At 39.9% G+C, this 25,622-nt stretch overlaps 1 protein-coding gene across 3 annotated transcripts in view; it reads right to left on the bottom strand.

Annotated features, from left to right (window-relative positions):
• The window catches only part of inpp5a (inositol polyphosphate-5-phosphatase A), a 157,197-nt gene that overhangs the window by 107,072 nt on the left and 24,503 nt on the right, over window positions 1–25,622 (bottom strand). For all 3 annotated transcript variants that reach the window (XM_080868670.1, XM_080868671.1, XM_080868672.1), the window contains exon 2: window positions 3,998–4,039. In XM_080868670.1, the coding sequence (XP_080724796.1) occupies window positions 3,998–4,039 (42 nt within the window). The remainder of the gene's footprint in view (window positions 1–3,997; window positions 4,040–25,622) is intronic.

Below are 25,622 nucleotides of genomic sequence, written 5' to 3'. Positions count from 1 at the left end.
GTGTGCGTGCGTGCATGTGAATGTGTAGGTGTGTGTGTGTGTGTGCGCGCGTGTGAATGTGTAGGTGTGTGTCCACTGGGTGAGTCTGGAATATTTATAGCAAGGAACCAGTGCTTCGTAAGAATAGTAAATAAGACGTGTGTGTTTTTCTTACGCATGTTTGAAGTGTCATTTATTGACTCAGTTTGAACTAACCACTTTTAGGGCTACTCCCATCCACACTGTTTCTCTTTCCACACACACACACGCACACACAAAGTGGAAGGAAAATAAAACAAAAGAGAAGCTGATGAGTTGAGTGACATTTTATGCTTAAATATATGAAAATGTATGCAAAAGGAGCCAACCAGCATAGTAAAGAGCTTAGTCAAAACATCCATCCATCATGCAGAAAATCAAGTTCTCTTCATTTATTTATCAGCATGCAAAAAATATCTTAAAAAATATCACATTAGGCCACTTTCCACTGCAGAACCTTGCAGGGAAATCCAGTATATACTGCCTGCATATGTGTGTGTTCTTTGCACAGAAACCGAGGATGACATTTTTGGGATAGAAGTCATCTCTACTATAAAAGCGGACACAAAGAGCCAGCAGCTTCACTGTTTTGGTGTTGGAAGTTAATGGCACCTACCTGCAGCAAGAAAGAGCAACCTTCAGTGGCTAAAATACTAAGCCAAAGCAGAAGCACTGCGAGAGATTGACTGAAAGCGAGTTAGTCCCCAAAGCCTGCCACATAAAACTAGCTCTTGTCTTTTATAACTTCTCACTTGTTTAAATTGTATCAAATTTATAATTTAGCTGAGTCTGTGTTGAGCTATAACATCAACTAGTTCAAACTGGATCTGTGGTGTCATTGTCTTTTGGAGCAAATACAATTATGTGACAAAGAAAAAACCTACATTGCTATGTGGTTAACTTTACTACCAGGCCACCCAAGAACATTACAGTATTTAAACTGTATGCTACCATAGCACAAAATAACAGGCATCCGCATCTTCAGACAATCGCAATTGAACATGGGTTGACTGAAATCAGTCAGGCAGATTGGTCAATGACTGGAACATGTTCCAATCAATCTGACTCAATGAGCACAAAACGTCTCTTTGCAACAGGGGACTTGACTCAATTGGATATATTTTGGTTATGTTTCAATTTACAAGCAAGGCTGCAGAGCCGTCCTGCAGCAACAGAATTTATGAATGCTCAATTTATGAGTTGTAGGAGGTTCTGTCTTGTCTCTTTATTTCAGATTTTACATTTTTGCTCATTTATCACAGTTAATCATCCCATTATCACAAAAACATTGCGTGTAACTGTTAGCTTGACCCCATTAAATCTCAAACTGTTTCCATCTTAATGCCGTTTTATCACCAGCTTAACACACAAAAGACGCTTTGAAGACAGAAACTGACTGCAAGTGGTCACAGACCCGGTCCCCTGTCTTCGAAACAACTACTTCACTTCATCACAAGATCACAAGTTGTTGCACAAGTTGATCACAAGTACGCAATGTGCAACTGACTGTAGCATTACAAAGTTTATTAGCATTGACTATTAACTCCACCCTCATCTATATTCTAACTCCAAATAACCTCAACAGTGACCACTACAGTGTTAAAATCTAGGCATTAAAAATGCTAGTCTTCAAGCAAATGGGTGGGGTCACAGTGGTTATGTACCAAGTTCCTGTTAAGGCTTCTATTATGAATGTGGTGTAGACAAACAAGATAATGCAACGTCCTGGAATAAAGATCCTTCTTATCAGTGTAAAGAAGTGAAGCAGCCTGAGTTCGATTACTTACTTCAATAGCATTGTTCAATACACCTATATTCTCTTATAAGTGCTGACAGTGTTTTCTAAACACTTTTTTAAAAAGTAGTAAAAAGAAAATCTTGAAATCTTAAAACTCAAAGGCCTCAAAGAGCTCAAAGAGAACATTTTCCAAAGTCATCATACCAGTGTACAGCTGTTCATTCATCCACGAGTAAACTCGCAGTGCAGGAATTTGGTTTCATGAAAAATGAACGTCTGTTTCACACGCAGTCATTGTAGGCGACTGGAAAACTACTCCTACTGACGAGTAACCTCACATCACCTTCTACCCATTAGGAAAAACTAAACTTTTTCTCACCTATACAATCAGAGCTTTGTCCATTTTTGTGTTGTACACTTAATTGACCTCTACACAGGCATGGCAGGATCCTTGGCCTCACCTGCTGGACACCTCACACATTGGTACTGCATCAGATTACAGATATTGATGGCTGTAGCACCCCCGTGGCCGGAGCACAAATCATTATGGGCCATTCAGCCTGAAAGCAGTGTTGAGTAACATTACAAGAATTGCTCAATTGGCCATCCCAATTGGCCATCCCTGCTGATAAATATGGAAATTGATCTATTTCAATTCTCTGTATCATCCTCTTCACTTTCTTCCTAGAAGTGATTCAGGGTGGGGTTTTTGTTTTTGTTATTTGTCTTCTTTAGTTTCTATCTAACTTTCATTTTGTCTCATCGTGTCTGTACATTAATCAAGTTTCACCAGATCTGACTTTGATTGCTTGATACCATCATTTTATTTTCTCAAGCGTGAAATCTTCTCTCTCCGAGTATAAGGATATATATTTTTCAATATTATTATTATTTATTATTTATATTTCCAAAGATGCTATATTCTTATGCTTTTTTTAAAATATTTATGAGGGCAGGTTTGGTAGAAAGGCTCACAATCATGTTACACATTGCACTACAAATGAGAGAACATCCTGTGTGATGTTTCCACACAGATTAATTATATACAAAAGAAATTCAATAGCAAAGGTATCTTGTATCCCTCTCAAATTATGCTTGGTCCAACAGAGACTGAAATGTTTGTAACATGTCCCTCCAATCTGTCAGGAAATCACATTTCTCAGAGCGATGAGCCAATCTTTGTATTTTTGTGTTGTACACAAATGAGCCGATCTTTCTATTGTGTTTGCTTTTGGCAACATTTAAGGAATCCGTTCCAACATTCAGCATGTAGAAGAACTCTGGTGGAAAACCCTACCTAACACCTTACTTAGGTTAGCTTTCTTCCACTTGGAAATCTGGATATTTTACAAGAACTCCATCCCAGATTTCAAAGAGGCACTAGCCTAACTAAAGCTAAAAACTGCTCGTCTGAATCATAAGTCTGGAAAGTTTACTGCCCTGTATGAGCATATATTTAGCGCTTTAATAAAAAGAGATTGGAAAATGTATTTGAGCATTATTTTTACCCTTTTGATGTGTAAAATACATTGATTGTGTGCAGAATTATGGTAACAGCGAAACTGCATGTGTCCCTCTCTGCTCTCTTTCAGACAGCAGCTAAGAGGTCTAGCTGCCTCATTTCCCTTAACCCAGTGGAAAGAGTTGTGGTTAGTCAGGGGTTCCTATGTAGATGAAAAGGTAAGATATGAAACATGACTGAGCGCGAAAAAAAACAATACAATTAGAGAGTGAAAATAACCCTAGAGCTTAAACTAACTTTACCCTGTACGATTTAAAAAAAGAGGTTTAAAGGTTCATTGAAACTTTTGATAAAGATAAAATAGTATCATCAGTTAAAGCAGATTAAAGCTAGATTTCTAGACAGCAGCCATGCGAAGCACATGACTTCATTTGACTTGATCTATAGCTTCAGCTTAAGAGAAAAATCCCAGACTATCCTTAAAGTTTATGGTGATTGTCACATGAGAGCACTTGAAGCTATAGAAACACACGTGATGGTAACAGTGCGTCGGCTGTTTTGCTATACTGTAATCCACTTTGTGTGTTTTTAGGGGAGAAAAAGACCTTTTGTGAACTAGTCTGTTTTATTTATGAGTTTAACTCATTATTGTACGGGAGGGTTTAGGCCATGTGGGGCACTCTGAAACCTGTAGGCATGCTGATGGTGTTTCCAACAGTCAACGGTTAAGCCCAAGTTACTCAGTGGATTAAATGCATCAAATATTTGATTTCTCTTACCTGGTAAAACTCCCTCAGCCATGTCTTCTGTAGATTTTCAAGCTGGAAACAGAAAAAAAGACAAAGAGTTAGCAACATAATACTTTAATACCAACGCTAAATGCGTAATACTTTATCTCAAAATAACAATAATACTAGTTGGTGTCGTTTCACTTGTCTGTGCACTAGATGAGAAGAGCCCTTCCCTTTTGGATCTGGTTCCTGCTCAGCATTTTCCTAAAGCATCTTGCCAAACCTTTGACCTTTTTTATCGTTTCCTTCCCCAGTTAAATAAAAAATACTACAGGTCAGCTGAGTTTAAATAAACTCAATGTGCTCTTCTGAGGATGTTTTCAAAGACAGTGCAGTGTTGCGGGTCACAGACAAACCACAAGCAGACTATGTATGTAGTACATCAACCAACAAGGTGAAATGACTGCAATACAATCGCACATGAAAAATAAGGTAAAGATGAGTCGAGTACTCATCATGAGTATGCCGCATTTCACAATGACATTAACTTATGCTTTATATTTACATATTTGTATTCAAGTATGTACATGTTATGAAATCCGAAGATTTCATATCTAAACTCAATGATGCACACGTTGAATGAGCAGATTTATCACTTGATTTGGATTTACTAATATCCAATCAAACCCCAGCTCTTTCACCATAAAGGTTACACTGAAACAAACCAGAGTATCCGTGTCAATAATCAACTGCTTACTTCTGTTGTCTTAACTATAAACTAAAAGTTTTTCTTTTACAGGCGTGGAAAGATCCCCAACACCAAATTTATTATATGTGTAAAAGATGTAGTGCATGCACTGAGAGGACCCTGCTTTAATCTACTTACAGCATCTTTCTCTCAGGGTCAAAAATCCTGACAGATCATCGACAAACCTCTCGCGCTTCTTCTTTTTCTCACCTCCCTTTGCTCTGCCTCTATCTGTCATTCTCTCTGTCTTCCACTTTAAAAGGCTATTCGCAGACCTGGACTTCATTTGGTTTGTGCAGTGGAAACAGAAACAGGGCCCTGGGCAGTCTACCATTTATGGAGAGATCTCCCTATGTCGATAACTAGGTCTGATGAACGGCTGTGTGTGTGTGTGTGTGTGTGTGTGTGTGTGTGTGTGTGTGTGTGTGTGTGTGTGTGTGTGTGTGTGTGTGATGTTGAGGAGTTTTTCCTAACAAGACTAGTCTATAATAAGAATACACAAGAGATCTGATGGCTCCGTTGGTATCTGTAACAAAGCCCTAACATATTACAGAAGTAGGTGATGTGAGCTTGGATGGCATGAGGGCTCGGAGAGAGGTTTATATGTGAATAACTGAAATCATATCTACATGCTGTTACCGGGCGAAAAAAAATAAAATAATACAGCTTCTCTTAACTTTGTTCTTACTAAAAATCAAGACACACCAATGCCAACTTCCCAAAACAGCAGCACAGTGACATCTTTTTGTTTTAGATAATAGTTCAACAAAAAGGCTACTATAGTTTAGAAGATCTTCCGCTTAGCATTAAGGCTAGCTAGTCTCTAACAGTGTTTGTTTAATTGATATAGATACAACTGTGTGAACGAGTCACTTTGTGGGGTGCGAGGTAAATATTTTCAGCCTAACAGTTTATCCCATTCATCCAGTACTTAGATAAACAACATCTTCGGCTAACGTGAAGATTTCCCGGCAACTTCACTGTAACTCTGACTGTTACCTGCCAAGAAGCCGTCAGAAAACCACAAATTAACAACCTTTGTATAAACAGGACTGCAGAGGTATTGATAGCAAATAGCTAAACTTAGTCTAGCTATTGCAGACACATTATATGAGAAACACGACACTGAAAGATTCCTGAAAGAGAATTCTGCAACAGCAAAGATGATGGTAGGAGTAGACTTGTGACATGAAGGTTCCCAGGGAACAGTGAGGTTAAGTTTCATTCAAATAATGCTTTAAAATAACTGAATTGAACATACGAGTCTTCAACTTGGCAAACCGCTTCCAGAAAGGCACTGAAGACTTGCTTACAGGTTCCAAGCTAAGCTAACTAACTTGTTTAGCTATTTTACACAGCCATCGTAAGAGAGACATTAACTTCCTCATCTAAGCCATCAGTCACATAGGCTTAGAGACCTGTCAGCAACCCCTAGCAACCTCTGTATTGCAACCTCTGTATTACCAACACCAGTTGGTGAGTGGCTGCAAGATCAACCAAAAAAGGTGCTGGACCTCCATACAAGTTGTGGTTCATGACAGATTGATGCGATCACCCTTCGTTTGCAAGGAAGATGCAGACTTGTCTGCAAACATTTACTAACTGACCTCAGAGCAGCAGTGAAACAGAGAATGTTCACCTTCAAAGCAAAGTTATTCTTTACCAATTTTTACACTGAAGGCCATCAGTCTCAAGCAAACAAGCTGGCATCTTATCGGGCGACCTCAGCAACCACAGGAAGGTTTTTGATGCACCACTGTATACCTGTTAATAACCAATTTCACCTTGAGACTCCCAGCAACCTCCGCAAACCACCAACCAGTGGGGGAATACACATTTTTTCGTAGCAACCGTGGTCACCACGGGGTCACTAACTGGTGCTTAGGCCTGCATGACTGGGAGTTAGTAATCAATTTCACAGCAATTGCTAACAACCGCAGCAAGCGGTCAGAAATAATTATTTTTCCCTAGAGACCGGTGGTTGCCAGGCAGACATCGACCAGTCTCTTGGGCTTGTGTGACTGGGCTCAAACTTTGAGAAACAAAACCAATAACGCAATGCAAGCAAATAGTTCACTCCAGAAATGGTATGATTTCCTGAATATTTAAGCAAGCAATACACTTGCAAAGTACTAACTGACTAATTACTGGATCAAACGCGTATCCCTGATGACATTTCCAAGGGCACCTAAATGTCTCAGAACTTACTAAGTGTGTGTGTATGTGCACCATCATCCTGGCCTCAGCCAGATCAGACAGAGCATAGGTCTATATAAGGACATGAGCAGTGGACCTTGTCATTAGTCACATGGATGGAGGAAGAGAAAAAGAGAGCAAGGCAGAGACGGCCACAGACGAACAGAAAGGTTCAAATTATTTGCCAGCTTACCATCTTAAGGCTGCTGTGAGGATTAAAACCTTTTTCTCAAGTTCAGATCTCAGTGCCCTTAGGTGACGGCGTCATGCAGTAACATGACAGCTCTTGATGATACGTGCTGATATTTTTGGCTCTTTCCATTGGTTGTTTCTCACAGGACCACTGTTAGCTGCACTTACTGCAATTTCAAAGGTTTCCTGTGTTCACACTCATATCGCTCAGACACTCAGTAACAAAGAGAATGCATCGGCGGTGAATTTAATCTCTCTAAAAAATCTTTCTGAGTGAGGACTTTGCACGTAGGGGTCACCATGGTAATAAGGCAATACAAAGGTACCGCCACCTGATTTATAAAGGAATTTGAAGGCATCTTATTTGGGAAATATAAGTCCTAGATCAACCAGCAACAAGCGCTCGGTCATGTAGATATCCATCCAGAGGTTTTCTAGAGCACTCTGATGTGCAGCAGAGATGTGTGGTGGTTCTGGGGAACAGATGTCTGCCTTGCAAGGACAGCTCAGAGCAGGACCGGTAGTTCCTCGGAGGCCCGAGCCCTGGAGAGAAAGTGGGCTAATAGTAAAAGGAAAGGGAGGACAAACTGAGTCTATATCTGTAGCCTCGGCACTCTGCCGTCCGCCCTCCTTGTATCAAAAGTTAATTTGCAGTTAATTAGAACGTGGGGCTATACAGGCAAAGAGGTAAAAATAAACCCACTCCATCCCCAGCCTCTCCTCCATGTACACCACCTCTTCTTCCACTGGTGCTTTCACTAGCTTAGTTCTCTCCACCTCCTCTGTGTTTTTTGCCCATGCCTCTGTTTTCTCAGTCGATGGCCTACTTTTCAGACAGCGTGGGGAACTAAGAGACTCTGCCTGGGTTTTAAGTGGAAATCACTGTTTAACAGTGTTTTACTTTTTCATAGGTTTGTCAACAGCTAAAACTGTTGAGTGATATAAGTGATAATGGAGCAAAACTGCGTTGGAGCCATGACAAAAGATTGGGCTAAATCTTCTCTACTTCATCACATGAACGCCGTTTGCACTCGAGTGGTACAGATAAAAAAAAAAAAAACAGAAAGGGGACTTTCAGTATGACCAGGTGTACCCTCATTTTCCTTTTCATTTCGATATGAAATCTAAAAACTTGAGGCCTATCGCTTCTTCTTTAAAGTAGGACACTATCACAGTACTTCTTTTGGGCACTGGCTGTAGGCTGAGTATCTTGTGACAAGATATTTGCAGATTGCAAATAACCAATCTTTGAATTGAACAAATACCATGCAAAGCACTCTGGCTGGGCATGCTGATAGGAAATGTGGTGTCACGCTGACATCTGAAAAGTGAAGAGACAAGACAAATTACCGCCCAAACTACAGAACTGTTGACGTCTTCGTCCTTTCACTGTTGACACAATGACATTCCTAAATAAATTAAATTGAAATCACTGACATGTAAAGTAATGAAAGCACTTCTACAAACTTATGTGAAACATTACAAATTTGGACACTTGCTCTCTATGAGATGCTGAAAAGCTGGGGCCAGACTGCTAATGGACGTTCCCTAATTCATGTCACATTGTTTGGGCTTTTTTATAGTGTTTGTGCTCTTCTTATACCCTTACCCAAAATGGAAGAAGCACAAAGCTGACCTTCATGAACCTCCTAGCTCTTTTAGATGTTTCTTCATGCTTTTTTGTCTTTTCTACACAGTGTATCTTCAAAAAAAAATCACTGGGTTTGTCTTAATAATACTGCAAACTCTTTGCTTTACTACTGAAGTGAAACGACACTATTAGAAATAACACTGAACTGGAGTGAATAAAACAGGATACAGCAATCAGAAAACAAACTCAGACTGCACAAGCAAGACAAAAGCAAAAGTATCGGCATGACTAGACCCCACCAGATGTTTTTTGGTGAGTGCGTGTTTCCACTGAAGTGATGCTGACCTAAATAAATAAAAAGGGCGGCTGCACTAAAAAATAAAACTAAAATAAAATGCTTGCATTTCTCTACCAAAAGCTGCAAGGTGTATCGTTTTGCAGAAATTGAAGGGTAAAGTGTGGTGATCTCTACTCACAGGAAGTGGTTAATCAGAGGGGAGGCTAACTCACTCTAAATCATGCTGACAAAGACTTACAGTATACTAGCAGGAATGTCATCAGCATGTAATATATACATTGACTGTGGCCACACCGCTCTTGCATTGGTACTTATGGATTTGTTAAAACGGTAACATGAAGCTCTGCTGTTGTAGCAAAGGTCACGGCCTTCAGTCTTCTACAGAATCTTGGGGATCGTCACCTGAAACATGCCCGTACACACACACACACACACACACACACAGACACACACGCATTCTTTGGCTAGAATTAACCAGCACAGCTCCATATAAAAGCAGGCTGTTTAAACTGCAACTGTGGGGAAATTACGTCAAGGCCGGTCCAGTTAGACCCCCATGGTGATCTGCTGGGAACACATGGTCACCACATGAGTTTCCTCCTTCACAGCCCACTCTTTACACTCCCAGTAATCCCTGTGATGTTTTCTCTTGGCCTCATTTTCAGCGGCAGTGTTATTATTTTCATTAAGGCCTACTGAATACTAAGTTTGGCCAAGCTCGTGGCTCAGCTGTCTGTTATTTCCTGCCTCATCCTTCTCAACAGTTGCCATCCCCAATAGGCTCTGACTTTCTACAACCAGACTGGCATGGGGGGAAGAAAACAGCAATTTAAAAAAAGGATCTTCTCTCTGTTGCTTGCAACCTATGTAATTGAAAAGAAGAGAGCGAAGATGAGGAGTCTTAAAAAAGCAACGGTTGCTTGGTTACACCTGGCACTAATACCAGACACGCACAGGTCTACCACAGAAAAAAACAAAACACGGGAGGTACAACTTACAAACCAAGGAACAGTATGACTCTTTACAGCTTTGCTTGTAACACAAATACACATAAACCTCAACTAAATATATGGACTGTCAGTCAAAAACGATTCACTAAAAGGGTCTACTTTTCACTTCGTTTTGCAACAACACTCCCTTAATGAGAGCAGTTATCTGCCCAAGCCAGAGGTCTAAATGACCATCAGTTTGAGGGCCTCATCACTGACCAAGACATTACCTTTGCCCTGCTACATTACGGCAACAGTCGTAATTCACTTTAAGTTCAGTGGAAACCAAGAAACCGCATGTATAGCTTACTTCCTAAACTTTCATCTAAAAGTCAAGCTTTTACAACACAAGCACAGAGTTTCACAACATTACAGCTTCCTTAACGCTCACCCCAGAGTGCTGGCACAAACAGCGTCTCTGCTTCTTACCTTCACAGCACTGAACAATCAGCATGCTAATTTATGTTAGGATACCGTAAACCAAGTACACTTACCTATAACTTTATCATGATATAAAGTATAGCCACAATACAGATGCAACAGTCATCAACATTTACCATGCGCATGCATCAATGGAATAAGACTACTGGCCAGTACGTTTGATGTTTCTCTGTTGATTGGTCTTTTTAGGAGGAGAGGCAGAACAAAGATGGTGGTCTCCCTTAAATTTCTATTCAGGATTCATTCTTATATATGAATATGTCTGCTGACTTGATGATGAAACTGCTGTTTTAAAATAAAAAGACATTTTACACTGTATTGTTAATGGATTGGTAACATAAAAAAATCCAAATTATTACTAGTGTGCAGTGGTCAAATTAGGTGTTATGTGGTCACAACTATTGAAAAAACTTAACACTATAAGAAAGATAGTCCTAAGATAAGATAATCAAGTGTGTTTGTGTACAGTATAAAGAAAATTGTCAGGAACACCACTCATCCAGCTGTATAGCAGTCTGTGAGGCTCTGAAAGAGCTCTGTCAACCTGATTATCAGCTTCTTTCCTCCATGTGCTTCAAGCTCAGAGCTGCAAATACGTGGGAATCGACCATGCAGGGAAGCTCTAGGCAGAGATGCTACTGAAGTGCAACAAGGGATGTGTAGGATCTACCAACGAAACCTCGGTGTCTCATTCTGTCTCTTGCAATCCCATAAAATACAAAAACTGCACAACTGAAATGCAGAAACAAGCTTTTACAGTGCAGATGCTCCATTGTAGCAAATCAGTACTTTTTCTGAAATCCTCTGGTCTAAGATACAGTCGCCTGCCATTCTCACGGGGTTTTTCCAGAACTTTAGTCTTTCATAAAATTGACATTTTCAAGGGCGCAATCAACCATCCGTGTCCCATTTGAGTCAACAAACCATGAATGAGTCAATGATAAGAAGGAATGGATCCCTTTTTTGCAGATTATAACCACCTAATTTGCCATGCAAAATAAATGAATGAATAAATCAGTGACAGATTTTACTACCATGAAGGCTGCAGCAAACAACCGCAGCTCACAGAAACAAATGCTCTTCAAAGAGAATCAATTCTCCACTTTGATATGTCTTATTACCTAAATGAACTACAGCATGCGTAAGTTCCTAGGAACAGGGTTTCATTTCCTTCTATCCAAAGCAAATGACCCAATTAATAACCACAGAAAGTTAAGATGTGCATCAGTGGGCAAGAAGAGAGGCCTCTCACGTCAAAGCCTTGTTTTTTCCAACCCTTGTGGCAAGGCTCGTTGTGCATTGGCAGCTTGTATGCGAGTGTTGACAGGCTGCTTAAAAGGAGGTTATTGGCTTTCAGGGGAGCAGGCCGCTCACTAAAAATACCCTGCTAGATGGAGGCCCTTGACTGATCGAGGGGATCTGAGGAAGCAGAGCGAGAATCAGCAGGGGAATCTGCCGATTGGCTGGCCTCGCATCCTTCAACAGTCTGCAGGCGATGTCACACTCCCGAACAACTCTCCTTCGTGGGAGCTCTGTGGAGGCCCGATGACGCAAAGGCGTGTCCCCTCAGTATTTTATATGACACCACATCAAAGAAGCTCATTATGGAACTAATTAGAGCAAACCCACACTGAAATGTTAAATTAGATCGTGGGCCGGCTCTAGAGAGACGCCTTCATCCTTTGAGATGAGAAGGTATGGAAGTACAGTGCAGGTACAGAGGAAGGAAACGCGTCAGCCTCAACTGGCGTTTTGTATCAGCGCCGGGCTGCTCATAATTGATTAATTGATGACGCATGCAGAATCTGAACTCTTCAATTCTTTTCAGATCACACAGCTACTTTATTTGCGTCATTCTTGTGTACAAACAAGCACAACACTATGAATGGCTTTGACTGTGCTGCGTTTCCACTTGAACTCTCTTCTTTCTCTCTCTAAAGGCAAGGTTTCACCCAAATGTGCAAATTTAAGCTACATTTACGGATAATTTGCTAAAGGCAAATTCACGTGCAACTCAGTGTTGTCACACAAACATAAACTTCTGGACGTATCAGCTCTCTTACTGACTGCAGTTAAAACACTGTAGAATAGGAGGGAGCAAAATCAAGAGTGAAATCTCAAATTTCTAAAACACGATACATCGGAATAAGCCATCTTATGTGCTGATGTGACATTTGACAGATATGCAGGCATTATCTGCACCATCCATGTCTTTTGCATCTTTTGCACCCTGGGATGGAGACTAGTATGAAGAACGGGGATGCCACAAGAACAGTAATACATTTTGATTTCAAAATTCCTAAAACAAGACTGTACTTGGTTTCTTAGTACTGTAGGCACAACAGGCAGCACATGTACCGGGGTAGTTCTTCCAGAACTGACAGGGGCAGCACATGCCTACAACTATTCTTCTTCTTCTGTGGTGAAAAAGAAAAAGAAGGCCACCCACAAGCACAGGAAAAACTACATATGGAAGATATTTACAGTAGTTTCAACCACAACTCATTGATAAGAAAGCCAGTAAGAGTCGTTACGGTAGTACTTTGCATTGTTATCCTGAAACACATCAGAATTGTGTTGGAGACAGCCGGCAATGCCGTTGTGAAGTCAGCTATGCTCAGTAGGCTTAAACGCTTGCAATGGTTGGTGTTATATAAATGTTTACGCTTATATAACAAATTAGTAACGTTCACAGGTTACTAAACAACCATCCTAACATTTAAGTGTGCGTCGTCAACACACACTAAAACAACACGTTCACATTTTAAACTTCAGCTTACCCATGTCAGTTATTTCAAATATTTTTTATGAAAGAGTTTATATTTACATACATGGGAGAATCTTTTTTTTTCAGGTCTTGAGAATCGTAATTTCTGATATGATGACATTCATAATGAAGAACAACTGGACTTATTTCAGGGGGGTTTTGCCTCTCTTGTCCCTTAAAGTTTGGACATTCGTGGATGACGCTTTTAGAAGCTTTTAAAAACCTTATTTTGGAGAAAAATCTAAAACATATGTTTTTTAATCAGATGTGTCTGGTGTCCCACCTGTACACTGACCTTTAAAATAAATGAAGATTAGATCCTGAGTGGCTTTTCCTCTTCATCTCTTAAAAAATTTAATTTTATTTCATTGATTTATCTGCACTGGATTTTCACGATGACTTGCACTGAGAACAAAAGCTTGACTAAGAGCTCTACTTTTATATTTCTGAAAGTTTTGTCTGATTATCTTTTTCATTTAGAAAGCATTCACTGGCACTATGATGTTTGTTTCTGTTTAGTTGTTATTTGATCTTAAGCTGTCATTAAACTCTATTTTCTTCTGGATAAATTCCAGCCCACCTTGACCCTAAATAGAAACAATCCAATACAGAGGATGACTGAATAATTGAATAATTTCATCACTGCTATGAAAATATTCTGGAGAAAGCATATTTTATTGTATTTGTGGGGGGGGAAAGATGAGATGATGAGGGTGACTTCTGCAACCTTAGTTAGGGATACGTAAACTGCTATTAGAGTATTGATGCAAATGTACACACATCCACCCATTTTAGTGTGAATCGACATTATAATCAGCTGGGATTTGTCTAGATCAAATGTCATTAGAAAACAGGAAATTACAGCACTCAGGGCAACCACCATGTGGTTGGAAAGTCTTTTCCCCACTGCCTGAGAGCATAGCGCACAGTAACAATACCATTCAACAGCACACACACCTAGGTTGAAGAATACAGTCTGCTGAGTGTGACTGCACAGCAAACACTCAGACGTAGGTGTGTGTGACGCCCACAAGTGTATGGTCACAATTGTAATTTTCTTGTGAATTGTTTTTGATGTAAAAGACCTGATTTTATGGTGGTATTGCACTTTTCATTTAGCGTTATGGACAATGTAATTGCGTGGCATTGCCACAAGGGGGAGATAGTGGTGAGTGCGATAGGCCGTTGCAACGCGTCTCTGCCTCAGACGAGGAAGAGCCTGCAGACCGAACGCAACTGATATCTCCTGTCTCTGCTTTTCTGTTAAAAAAACAGGTCAGTAGTTCAAGTTTGCACACCGCAATGTACATATAAAGGCAAGAAACCTTTTTCTGTCTTAGTTTAAAGACCGCAAATGTTGTGAGAGAGTGTGTTTTCACCGATTGAGAGAAAGCTAACTATACCGCCATTTGTAATGGCAGCCGCCATTTCACTCGTAGTCTAAATAGGCAGCTGGTCTTATTACCCAGGGCTCTAGAGTGCGACCAATTTGGTCGCAAATGCGACCAAATTTTTCAGTGGTGCGACTAAAAATAAATATTTGGTCGCACAGGTGCGACCAACTGTTCCGGTAACAAAAAAAAAAAATCTCTGTAACTCTCCGTGTGGTCAACAACAGACACACATTATGCCCCTATCGTGGACTAAACCAATCAGAGATAGTCAGGGGCGGGACCTCTCTGATTGGCCGTGGTCCAGTTGAAAGTGCAGGTGGAAGAGAGAGGTGAGTAGCTTGAATAAAGCGATATCAATTCATTAACGGATTCCACACAAAGACCTAAACACGGAGCGGACCCAACACATCAGAATCAGCTTCGTCTTTCTCGGCTTTCTCACCCGACGGCCCGAACACGGACACGCTGTCGGAGCTTAGCGATTCTTCGGGTCCGCGCTGTGTTTACGTCTTTTTGCGCTGATTCTGAGCTGCAGGTTTTGCCTCTCTCCAACCAAAATTCACCGAGCCTGCAGCAAAAGAAGCAGCAAACTGCGCTTCACATTTGATCAATGTCGTCATGAATTCCCTCTGACTTTTGCTGTTTTGCTTCCACCACGATAAAAATCACACTTCCTGCACAGCTCTCTCTCTCTCTGTACTTCAGAAACAGTTTCCCGTCTCAAATCTGTTTTCTGCATTATTCATTCGCTTATTACCCACCAGTCTAGCGTTGTTTACAGCGCTTTTTCTTTTTTCACTTAAATGACCTCGGACAAGAAAGCCTAATTTCTGCTGTTCAATACTGAAGAAATTTAAATTTCTTAAAATTATGCAAAATTGCAGAATATTTTTAAGGTTATCTGCTATAAAAAGCCAGACCAGGAAAATCTCCTTCATGTTTTCCTGTGTTTTATTCTCAGTTACTTTCACACAAAGGCATCTGCTGTGATTTTCACAATTCTGATGAAGTCTCATGTGTATCAGTACTGATAAATGATCAGAATTATAATATTTCTGACTGTCTGAGGCTAAATTGAATCAAATCAGGACTTTGAGAACCGGAATTGAATGGATTATAGAAATCAGTGATGATACTCAGCCCTAGTGAGCAGCCTAGGCCTGAGAGAAGTGGATGTACTGTAGCTGTGGGTAATAAGAAAAGATGAAAAGAACTATTGATAACTTTTTTGTTAAGTTAAGGCCTGATCTGTCTGAAATTCATAGCCAGTGCTCTGACACGGTGCCATCAATATTTGAATGCTGAAAAAGCACAGTGTATCCAGAAAACACATTATATGCTGCAGTAAATGCACTGCCCAAGTGTCCCCTCTCCCCACGGCCTTTCAGCAGCAGACAGCAGCAAACAGGTCGTCAGAGGAGGCCAAGATGATGATTAAGTTTTTAACATTTTCTACAATATTGACAAAGCACTTTAAGCACAAGTTTGTTAGTTAATAATTTAGAAATTAATATTGTCTGTATGGACACCCCCCCCAAAGAAAGTGCACATGTAAAACTGCAGTGTTAAGCGATGCGGTTGAAAAATTTGAGTGCGCCTAACTTTTGTGCCGGTACGCCTAAATTTTTAAAGTTAGGCGTACCGGTGCGCCCATGTCAAAAAGTTAGTCTAGAGCCCTGTTACCTGTTTTATTTTGTGACAAATGGAGCTCTTAGACACTTCTTTTATCCTGGCATTATTGGAAGTTACAGTTGAATAGGACCTACCCAGTTCTTATGTGTCAAATGTAAATAGTCTGATGTATACTGTTTGTGGATGATTGTGAACTGTTTGTGAGCAAGGGAAGAATATTTTTGTTTATTGGTTACAAATGTAATATATTGTTTGAATCTGTTAAAGTATAAGAAAAGTATAAAGGTGACATAAGCGGGTTAATTGCAGTGTTAGTGGTGCTGCACAGAAATGTTTTTGATGCTGAACAGCAGCAAAATTGGTTACAGATTTATTGTAAATAAGGACGTTCATATACAATGATTATTTTGTAAGTTTATTCTTGTGAGCGTGCAAGGTAACCAAAAAGGTTTGAGCTATGGACCTAATTGAATGTTTGTGTTGTTAAAAGCGAAATGTGTGTGTCTAAATGAAAAGAAAAGGACGTTGTTAAACTCTGTTAATAAATGAGACGAGGAAGAGCCTGCAGACCGAACGCAACTGATGTCTCCTGTCTCTGGTTTTCTGTTAAAAAAAAACAGTTTAAAAACAGACCCCATCGAAGGCTTGTAACATGTGTAAAATCTCTGCATGCAATGCAGACTACAGCATGGACCTTATACCGTATGAACCATATTAGCTTTCCATTTCCTTTAATAAATGATTTAGTCTTCACTGTAAAGAGGAAAAAAAAAATCAAGGACATTTTAATTGCCCTGAAAAAAGCTTTTTGCTGTATAACTCTCAGGTGCCGCAGAAGGTGTCAGAGCAGAAATCTGACAGAGCTCTGCTACGATCTAAATAGTGTGAGCTCTCCCACTCACACCTCTGCCATGTGTTACTCAACACATACAGTAAACTCCCTTGAACAATGTGATCTATGCAGCTACTGGATGCCACTTGAATACCTCTTTATTGAGAAGTGACAAACAATAACCTTGAATGAACTGTAATTTTCCCAAGAAAACACAAATGAAAGAGCTGTGTGATTCAGCATTGTGTCAAGTGTGTGATTCATACTTGTATCCACTTGAAAGGTTGGTCAGTGTCATATTAAAGATTCAATTATATACTTATAGGTTGTAATTTGAATACGCTTTGGTTCTATAATCACAAATTACAAGAATTAATTACACAAGCTTTGCAATGTGTCTTTAATAAATTAAACCACCTCAGGATTATTTAAAACAAAGACATCCCAAGAATAAAAAGCAACCAAAGCGACATTATACACAACTATCATAATAAATGCTTTTGGTGGATTCATAGTTAACCTGTTTGCCTTGTTTGCAAATGCTCCCTGGTTCGGTACAAAGAGGATACCCAAACCCACCCGCAGCGGGTCACAAGTTAATTTACTCCTAGAGCTCCTCCCAGTTCTTGGTAAATGGCAGGGTTGCATCAGGAAAGGTATCTGATGTTAAATCTGTGCCAAATCAAATGCTTCTTTCTGCTGTGGCGACAGTGTGGGTAATAAGATGAACCTTCCTATTTCAAAATAATTATTATAGAAATGTTTTTTATTTCTGCGTTTATACAGCCAAAGTAATCATATGTGTTTGAAGGTTTGGCTTGTTTATCACACACACAAAAAAACCCTTATAATAACCAGCTTGTCAAGAAGCCACTTACAGTGACACTCCAAACAGAATTTATCTGTCACTCTCCCACTAACGTGAGAGGTGGAGTGTAAACAGTTTGCAGTTTTCTCCTTAAGTCTTGGCTGTGTGCTTAGACTGGCCATTTCACAGTCTAAAGTCATTCAGTCAATTAACACACTACTGGTACTCAATCAGTTCTCAGTATTGTCCCAGAAATTCATATTTTCCCAACATTTTAGTAAACTAAACAATATTTTTGTCTCAATACTTGTGCACAAACACGTTAGGCTAACATGGAAGCCAAAGATAAAGAAAACTCAAAGTTCAAAACGAATATTTCAGATTATATTAAATATGTTAAACCGGTTTCCTTCACCATGGAAGCATAAAGCACAACACCGAGTCTGAGCGCGCTCTCTTTAAACCCATCCTTCATGCCAGCCTAAAGTAGAAATACAGTATAGCTTTCTAATAGTTGTTAGCGATACAAAACAATTATGTTAGGCCATTTTAGCTGAGTGCATAAGCTTTTATTTCTTTCCACAATGATCTTAACAGCCCAAGGGAATCTATGACTCATAAAATGTGTTCCAGGAAAGCCTGTTTCTATGTGTGTGCTTGTTTATAAAAGAAGTGTGGCAGAATAACAGGGAAATACAGTTAGTGATCACAGAGAGGGAGGAAGGGCGTGTCTGCTGCTTTAGATGCTACCCAGACCCACTGCACTGTAATTTCGAGTCACCAGCGAGCAAAGATAAAGACTATCCACACGATGAAGGCCTGCTGTGTTTATCTCTTTGGCTTCTTCACTTTCAGCCACCAGTGATTAGAGCTGAAAGCGACTGATGCTCAAACAGCATCTGATACTGACCTCATAAAGAATAACAATGAACAATAAACTCCCACCAACTACTTTTTCTGGACTTTAAATCTTTGACTGCTTTAATCTTGGGTGGTGTGCCATATGTTTAGCTTTCTTTGGACCTAATAAAAAAATAAAAACGCCATTACCTATAAAGATAAGAAGCTTTTTACATCACAGCCAAGGTGCGCCTAAGGGTTAGCCCTGGCGTTCCGTGCATATACTGAGAAACAAAGGTCAGCATGTTATTTTCATACAAGGCTAAAATCTGTTATTTACAGGCTTTTCGTTATTTTCTCTCATATATATATACTGCTCCAGTGGTGGATGATCATATCAAACATGGTTTATATTTCAAATGAGGAGATTCAGGACTTAAATAACATGCAAAGTACACAAAATACTTTCCATGTTATTTAACTAAAAAAGTACAGGCTTCATCTTTTCTTTTAAACCATATTCTAACCATTCATTAGAAATGACTTCCATCCTTCTTGGATGTCATCTCTTTCATCCCACAGATGATAGAGAAGGTTTCAAAAAATGCTTTAAGTTTCTCATTTTTTTTGCTGACAGATCAGCTGCTTCTTGTCCTCTACTTGTCTTCTTCTTTTTTTCTTAAGGTCTGTTAGTCCTATATATATTTTTATATAACTTACAGTGTAAAAAAAATGGCTGCTCTCTTACAACATCGTCACCACTTTCTCCATTTCACCTTGAGGTAAACATTCCTGATGCAGAGAAGTGGGGACGTGGCAGTGTGGGGATAGTATACAGATCGCACAAACAGATTCAGAATGATTCAGTTTCACCAACAAACACACGGTACTAAGAAGAAGAAAACTGAACGGGGCGTGTTTAGTTATATCACATGATTTCTTTTCATATTTATATATTTTTGAACTATGAATCATCCAAAGCTATTCTAATAGAGCCGAAAACAATGATATATTACAATTCAATTCAGTTTTATCAATATAGCGCCAAACCACAACAACCTCGCGTTTAGGTGCTTTATATTGTAAGGTGAAGACCCTACAATAACACAGGACCCTAATATAATACAAACAATACACTGCAAATGAGCAAAATGTGTTGACTTTTCTTATTTTAAGTGTAAAGTAAATGACACACTACATAGGAAATCTGTCTTTCACAGCAAAATTCCTCCCAATGGGAATGACAGAGGACTGATTCCACCGTTAACGACATTTCGTTCTTTCAGAATCTTTTTCCAGACTTTTTAAACGTCACAAAACCAATAAAAAATAATAATAAAACCACCGCAACTAAATTAGTTCATAAAGCAAAATGACAGTGATTCTAATTCAAATAGGTCAAATATCCACATCAGCTGCTCCAGGGTCTATAAGAGAAGGTCTAATATTTCTTTTTCCTTTTCCGAGAGAGAACTCATTAGTAGGGCGAGGCTGTGGTCGTGCTAGAAAGCATCCACATCTGAAAGTAACCTCTCTGGAAAAGAAATAAAAACTTTAACAAGCACCAGACACTTTCCTGGAGAATCAAACAACGTTCCACATGGCATCAATAATTGATAGATCTAATAAAACACGGCACAGGCCTGGTTACTGTCTCTCTAAGTAGAATATCTTCTCCCCTCAAACAATAGCCTCAAGCAAAAGGCTATTGTTTGAAGGAAGGGGATGAAATAAACGTACTGAGTTGAGTATTTCTGGACAAACAATGGAGTGCTGAAGTCACTAAGTTCGAACTGGAAGGAATTCTTATTGTTTGAGGTACAAAAAATTAATTCCACTGGATTTAAAAGCTAAGGCAGAGTTCCTGCTGGAGTAATTCAACAGAAGGAGTACAGAAGGTAGCTAAACTCCATAATAAGTCACATTATCAGGGAAATATATACATTCAGAATATTTATGATGCACATTATCATGCCGCTGTTCCAAAAATAACTTTTTCCCAAGATCGTTTTGGAGTCTTTAAAATGCCGCATACGAAACATATCCACTCCTCTTGATTCTCTGCTTATTTATTATTCCACTACACTGCCATTATTCATAAAATGTTGATGTGAAGAACACTAACTTGTCATCTTAGAAAAGTTATTTCAGCATTTCGAGGTCAGAGTTCAGTCGAACTGAGGTTTTTGGCACAACTTCATGTGTTTTTATGAAGAAAAGCCTTGAAAGGTCAGAGCTCCAGCACCACATTCATCGGGATTCTAATGAAGACATCTGGAGAAAACGTGTCAGCTTCATCGTGCTTTTTTTTCCTGAAAGCTCCAACAGTTGCATAAGTATTAACTTCCAGGAGTGCTTATTTTAGATACAGACACGTGTGACCAGGAGCAGGAAATCCCTGACAGCCTTAAAAATCCAGAACTGTGCCACTGGGGACACACTAATCATGATCGAATTACGCGTTTGCCTGGTCAGGCTGGAATTTACGCTCTGACGAAATCTCAAAAATTAAGGAGGCAAATGTGTAGGGTTGCAATGACTGCTCACTTCGTCAACAAAAGAGATATTACTTGACTGACTTTTGATTGGTCAGCTGGGGAAGAAGAAAAAAAAAAGCAGGAAGTGGTGACACGCAGTCACTCACGGACAGATCTTATAGTTTGCACCACTTCTCCATGCTGTCACTGTAGGTCCGGTATCTTTAGGATTCAGACGTGGAGTTTACCTGTCGATATTCTGGGCCAATTTAAATGTTTAACATGATAATGTTGTTGTTGTTTTCTTTTGTTTTTCTTTATTATTTTTGCTGTTGTTTACCTTTTTTAGCAGAAAAATATTTAATCACTCATTTTTGACTCATCACCACTCTGTCAACATTGAATGACAATGTAACTGTCCACAGGCGATTAATGGTTCAGCATATAACACTAGAAACATTAGTTGGACCGACTAAGACTTTTAACCCTCTGAGCACTAACTTATCATTAAATTTAACCATAACCAATGCTATCATGTCATTTTTGTTCTTTTTTGAAAAATGTCTTGGTAAAAAGGTAGCAAAGAAAAACACTAACTTGACATGAATGAAAATCTATTTATTTTCTTTCCATAGAAGTACCTTTTCCTTGTCACCAAAAAAAATTTGGGTTAGGGTTGGAGTTTGAGGTTAGGGTTAACAGACCTCAGAAGGTTAAAGCTCAACCTCAAACACTGGCACACTACCACAGCTGGCTTTACCTTATCTGCAGACGTCTGAAGACACAGCCCAAAGCCACCTTTCGATTACCCAGGGCGATCACCATTATTAAGAGATCCAAGTTTATCATTTAATATTAACGAACAAAGACACCAGTAAGCATGGAATGTAACTACACCATTTCTCATTTCTGTCTATCATAATTCAAAGCATATCAAAGAACTGATGAGATCTATAGTGCACTTTAAACAACAAGGATCCAGTCTGCAAAAAAAGGCCATACTTAGAAATACATGCATAATTCAGCAACGGAAGAAAGAGAGATGGCAAGAATTAGGCTGTCACAGATTCATCATGAAAAAGAAACCCGCTCTACTTTCCTGATCTTTGAAAAGTCACTCGCATGGTTGCTACCTCTAGAGGCATCCGTGCATAAATGTTTGATGAGGAAGGAGAGTGCTTTTTTCCCCTTTTTTCTGTCTTCCAGCTGTGTGCACATGTTCATGTGAAAAGGGTAAAAGTCAAAGATTGATTTGGATATCGATCCTGGACGTTGTGCCTGGGTGTCAGGAACCATTACTGCTATTGATTCAGTGAAACTAACTAAAGAGAGAATTTTGGTGTTGACGCTGAGAGCTGGAAAAAAATGAAAAATTAAAAGACAGACAAATGCCACAGCACAGCACTACCTCATCAAACCCTTTAGTTTCTTTAGACCGATAACTCTGTATTAGCTAAATACAGATGTCATTTCATCCCCTGTAAGCAAGATCGATAATTTGACCTGTGCGTGTTTATGTACACTGCATTGCCAGGGTGTAGCACAGTAGTTTATTGCACATGAAGTCTTCTTTAAACATCCACAAGATTCCTAATCAAACAAATAAAATTAAAGATTATCTACCCAAGTTACAGCTCAGCATATCTCCAGAGTATTTGGAGGCTTTGGCTGCTGGAAATACAAACTCAAACCAGTAAAATTGTGACAAGAAATAAAACTATTTTTTAAACTCCTGCCCTGAAAATGCCACGACCCACATTTTAATCCTGAATTAGTATCTTTATGTCAGTTTTATGGCAAAAAAAAAGGCTCAGCAGATAAGCACCAGGAATGTGATTATAATCTCTGGCTTAGAGGGGAGAAAAGAGGACATAATGGTCCTGTAATCCATTTCTGTGTGAGGATAGCATGCAATTACAATTAGAACAGGCACGACCCTGTCAGCGGGCTGTGTGCAGAGCGTGTGATCACATTCTGAGGTGTCACACAAATTAACCAATGATTTTGTTGTTAAGTGAAGTCATTATGTAAACGTCTCTAGAAGGGAAGCAACAGGAAATGGTTAGGAGTAGGTGGAGGAGGAGAGAGAGAAAACAATGTCTATAGTACAAATTGCGTTTCCTTCAGGTGGCGGGCTATACACTTCTACTTCCTGTACAAGATTTGCCCTTTTCCGCTGATACTGTAACTGTACTGCTGCTCTCTTCTTCTGCCTCTGCCGGGTCAGACCATCTCCGGATCACCTGTCTCATAGCTGTTTTTTTCCTTACTGCAAATGCTGTCCTCTGCCTTCTTGGGTTGCCTTTTTTTTTCTTTTCTTTTTTTTCTTAGCGTTTCCCTCTCTGTTCTTATCTCGTGGCGCTCTCCTGCACGCAGCATCCTGTTTGCACTGGGGCAGGACAAACATTGTCTCTGTGTGACGCCGAAGACATTTCACAGGCTATCACGTTTTCAGCATGGGCCCGATATCTCTATAATTGGGTTCTTCCTGCTGGGAGTGTGTGAGAGAGAGAGACAGAGAGAGCGAGAGAGAGTGAGGAAAGGGAAAAAAAGGAAGGGGAGGGAAAAAGAGTGAGCAACTGGCAAGAGAGGGGAGCTCGGAAGGGTCATTTTCCATTTCCACCAGGACCCCATTAAAATGTCTCAGACGCCCACAACAATCCTTTCTGTCACTGTATACTATCTAGAGCAGAAAGATCAACATGGAGATCCGTGTCATACAAAAATAGGTTAAATCCATCACAGTTCGTCAGGCAAAGCCCAAAATGGGACACAGCAGACTCTCCCCCGCTCTTTCGACAAAAAACAAGTCCAAAATATGTCCAAATGAAGACTGTACCTCCCGAGCAGTCCTCTCATTTAAGCAGCTCCTCTGGGCACTGATCTTCACCCGGTGCCAGAAAACCAAACTTCCAAAATAAACAGCAGAGAGGGATCTGGGTTTCCACAACACAGCGCCTGGGCCCAGACCTCAACCAGACCCAGTGAATGAGTCACGCGTCAGAAACACCACAACAGTTCTCAGTGGTTAAAACCCAGGCCAGACAATGATTTTGGACACACGACACACTTGTTAAAGATGTTTGACCATCTGTTAACAGAGCTGAAACGCATGTTTCTGAAACCTGTGTTAGGATATGGGTGGTGGTGAATAACAGTGTTCTCCACTGCCCTCTAATTGAACTGTATTCTCCTTTAGTTTCACCTCTTCTGACTTCCTGAATTTCATATTCTCTGTGGCCCCTCTCGTTGATATTTTAAGAGGTTTCCATTCGCCTTCAACATCACAGAGTGAACTGCTGACACCCTAGAGGGATCGCCCCTCTTATGGGCCCTCAGTTGGATACACTCAAAACACATGATCTGTTATTTATCTAAGCCCATCCCTGGGTGAGGTGCCTGCAAGGAAGGTTCATAAAATTCACTTTATTATTTCTTCTTCTTTTTTTGTTGGAAATTAGTGGTAACAGTTTATATGACACAATTTGTTTCATAATTCAATTTCAAAACTTTCTTCTGAACTGACATGACAGAGGAGATGTTGGGAAAGTCATGAGGTTAGCCTACATTGAAAAGAATATTTTAAGTGTGTCATACATGTGGCAGCTTGAGGACTTAATAACTTTTTTTAGAGGTCATTTGAAAAACAGGATGAGATGGGAAAGTAAGAAAAGAGAAGGTAAGCATCTTTGCCCAGTTACGAAACTCTCGTGATGAAGAAAAGTCCTGCCATGAAAGCAAGGGCACTGTTGTGCAGAAGAATGTAAGGCCTCGCTCATTTGGGCTTTTCACACACATTTTTACATGCAGAGTCAACTCACACGTGGCTTGAGTTTTGACACAAGGTCAACTGTAAAAATATAAACTTATCTCCATCTCTGTTAAGCTTTTTCAGTGTACTGCAAACCCAGTGGCCTACCAAACCTGAGCTGGAAGCTGGAAAAAAACAATAGTGACATTATGAATACTAATAAGTTGTTTAGTATATATCTGTAATTACAGTGAAAATTTAACATTGGCTTAATCATATAATGTACTGTATATGAACAAGGTTAAGCATTGTCTGGTGCTGTCTTGCTGGAATAGCCTACATTACAATCTGTAGGTCTGCTTTCACCTGCAACATTGTATCTGCACTAGAGTTACAATGAGAGCCTCACATAGGCATTTCCACGGTACTGTTTATATTTGGTTTAGCATACCAGCATCCAGATTAACGACGAAACAACTAGTAGCTCAGTGTTCCACCAGGAAGGCACCAGGCCCCCGACATGGTGTTGTCTTCACGCCTACTGGCTGAAGAACCTGACTGCACTCCGTGAGTGTCTGGCAGTACAAATGAACCAGCTGCCAGTCGATGAGGGACACCCACAATGGCTAACCGGAGGCCGGACAGTCGACAAAGACCCTCTGAAGGTTCACCAACCAACTACCGGCTAATAACCTGCCTCAGTACCACATGGAAGCT

Source organism: Rhamphochromis sp. 'chilingali' (assembly GCF_963969265.1).
Source record: "Rhamphochromis sp. 'chilingali' genome assembly, chromosome: 20".
Taxonomy (NCBI): domain Eukaryota; kingdom Metazoa; phylum Chordata; class Actinopteri; order Cichliformes; family Cichlidae; genus Rhamphochromis; species Rhamphochromis sp. 'chilingali'.
The sequence above is the reverse complement of the archived record's forward strand: the minus strand, read 5'-3'. Positions and strand labels throughout refer to the sequence as shown.